General features: G+C 51.2%; 1 protein-coding gene across 1 annotated transcript in view; it reads right to left on the bottom strand.

The window, feature by feature from the left end:
- Positions 1 to 1,637, bottom strand: part of LOC106511150 (pre-mRNA 3' end processing protein WDR33) — a gene marked incomplete at its 3' end in the record, with an annotated part of 17,343 nt that extends 15,706 nt beyond the window's left edge. Inside the window, 3 exon segments of the mRNA XM_013999895.1 lie at positions 101 to 205; positions 323 to 391; positions 1,380 to 1,637. Coding sequence (XP_013855349.1) covers positions 101 to 205; positions 323 to 391; positions 1,380 to 1,583 — 378 coding nt within the window.
- Positions 1,638 to 3,025: the final 1,388 nt, after the last annotated feature.

Genomic DNA, 3,025 nt, shown 5'->3' with positions numbered 1-3,025 from the left:
AGTGTAAACAGGAAGTGACACAGCTGCAGCAGTGTAAACAGGAAGTGACACAGCTGCAGCAGTGTAAACAGGAAGTGACACAGCAGCAGCAGCAGCTCACCCTGATGACGAACACAGGACACTTGACTTTATTGGTTGAAGTTCTGATAAACTTTGTGGTGACAGCATTCATGGGGTTGTTCAGCATTCCCAGAGGAGGAACAAGCTGCAGGAAACAACAAGGTAAACAAAGAGGCAGGTTGTTTACGTTGTTTTCTGATGAACTGACACCTGCAGTAAACACAAACAGGACTGATCCTGAAACAGTGTGTGTGAAACTCACATCGTTATAACAGCCTGCGTCAGGCTGGATGGCTCTGAAGTCTCTGTGGTCCCTCTGCCACAGACGGTTCTACAGACAGAACACAGACATCTGGATCTGAGACAGGTTCAGAGGGAACAGGTGGGACAGTGGACAGGTGTGACAGGTGTGACAGTGGACAGTGTGATAGTGGACAGGTGTGACAGTGGACAGGTGTGACAGGTGTGACAGGGAACAGGTGTGACAGTGGACAGTGTGATAGTGGACAGGTGTGATAGTGAACAGGTGTGACAGTGAACAGGTGTGACAGTGGACAGTGTGATAGTGGACAGGTGTGACAGTGGACAGGTGTGACAGGGAACAGGTGTGACTGTGGACAGGTGTGACAGTGGACAGGTGTGACAGTGAACAGGTGTGACTGTGGACAGTGTGATAGTGGACAGGTGTGACAGTGAACAGGTGTGATAGGGAACAGGTGTGACTGTGGACAGGTGTGACAGTGAACAGGTGTGACAGTGGACAGGTGTGACAGGTGTGACAGTGGACAGTGTGATAGTGGACAGGTGTGACAGTGAACAGGTGTGACAGGTGTGACAGGGAACAGGTGTGACAGTGGACAGTGTGATAGTGGACAGGTGTGATAGGGAACAGGTGTGACAGTGAACAGGTGTGACTGTGGACAGTGTGATAGTGGACAGGTGTGACAGTGAACAGGTGTGATAGGGAACAGGTGTGACTGTGGACAGGTGTGACAGTGAACAGGTGTGACAGTGGACAGGTGTGACAGGGAACAGGTGTGACAGTTGACAGGTGTGACAGTGAACAGGTGTGACAGTGGACAGGTGTGACAGGGAACAGGTGTGACAGTTGACAGGTGTGACAGTGAACAGGTGTGACAGTGGACAGGTGTGACAGTGAACAGGTGTGACAGTGAACAGGTGTGACTGTGGACAGTGTGATAGTGGACAGGTGTGACAGTGAACAGGTGTGATAGGGAACAGGTGTGACTGTGGACAGGTGTGACAGTGAACAGGTGTGACAGTGGACAGGTGTGACAGGTGTGACAGTGGACAGGTACCTCCAGGTATCTGATGACAGAGGGGTTGTAATCGATGGTCTTGCGGTTTACGGCCTTCCTCATGCGCTTCCCATCGAAGGTGAGCTGCTGCATGGCCTGCTGCTGAGCCGTGTCCGGCCTCTTGTAGAACACCTGACGTGGAGCCTGGTGCTGGAAACGAGGCATGTGGAAGAACCGCTGCGGTGAGCCCACGTCTGTTGCCATGGTGACCAGGTAGACCTGCAAGACCTGCAGGAGACAGAGACCTTGGTGAGAGTCCTTCATGTCTAACATGAAGAACCAGCTTTAAGACACCTGGAGAACAGTCCTACGTGGACATCAGTCCTACATGGACATTTGTCCAACATGGAGGACTGTCCTACATGGACATTAGTCTTACAGAGAACTGTCCTACATGGACATCAGTCCAACATGGACAACTGTCCCACAAGGACCTCAGTCCTACATGGAGGACTGTCCTACATGGACATCAGTCCAACGTGGACATCAGTCCTACATGGAGGACTGTCCTACATGGAGGAATGTCCCACATGGACATTAGTCCAACAAGGAGGACTGTCCTACATGGAGGAATGTCCCACATGGACATTAGTCCAACAAGGAGGACTGTCCCACATGGACATTGGTCCAACGAGGACTGTCCTATATGATATTAGTCTTACAGAGAACTGTCCTACATGGACATCAGTCCAACATGAACAACAGTCCTACATGGAGGACTGTCCTACATGGAGGAATGTCCCACATGGACATTAGTCCAACGAGGAGGACTGTCCTACATGGATATTAGTCTTACAGAGAACTGTCCTACATGGACATCAGTCCTACATGGAGGAATGTCCTACATGGACATTAGTCCTACGTGGACATCAGTCCTACATGGATATCAGTCCCACAAGGAGAACTGTCCAACATGGAGAACTGTCCCACATGGACATCAGTCCCACATGGACAACTGTCCCACATGGACATCAGTCCCTCAAGGACATCTGTCCCAGATGGACATCAGTCCCTCATGGACATCAGTCCCACATGGACAACTGTCCCACATGGACATCAGTCCCACATGGACAACTGTCCCACATGGACATCAGTCCCTCAAGGACATCTGTCCCACATGGACAACTGTCCCAGATGGACATCAGTCCCTCATGGACATCTGTCCCACATGGACAACTGTCCCAGATGGACATCAGTCCCTCATGGACATCTGTCCCACATGGACATCTGTCCCACATGGACATCAGTCCCTCATGGACATCTGTCCCACATGGAGAACTGTCCCACATGGACATCAGTCCCACATGGACAACTGTCCCACATGGACAACTGTCCCACATGGACATCAGTCCCACATGGACATCAGTCCCTCATGGACATCAGTCCCTCATGGACATCAGTCCCACATGGACATCAGTCCCACATGGACATCAGTCCCTCATGGACATCAGTCCCACATGGACATCAGTCCCACATGGACAACAGTCCCACATGGACATCAGTCCCACATGGACATCAGTCCCACATGGACATCAGTCCGTCATGGACATCAGTCCCACATATGTCCCACATGGACATCAGTCCCACATATGTCCCACATGGACATCAGTCCCACATATGTCCCACATGGACATCAGTCCCACATA

This window comes from Austrofundulus limnaeus, unplaced genomic scaffold (assembly GCF_001266775.1).
Source record: "Austrofundulus limnaeus strain Quisiro unplaced genomic scaffold, Austrofundulus_limnaeus-1.0 Scaffold2549, whole genome shotgun sequence".
In the NCBI taxonomy this organism is placed as follows: domain Eukaryota; kingdom Metazoa; phylum Chordata; class Actinopteri; order Cyprinodontiformes; family Rivulidae; genus Austrofundulus; species Austrofundulus limnaeus.
Note: the sequence above shows the minus strand (reverse complement) of the source record. Positions and strands in the feature narration are given on the sequence as shown.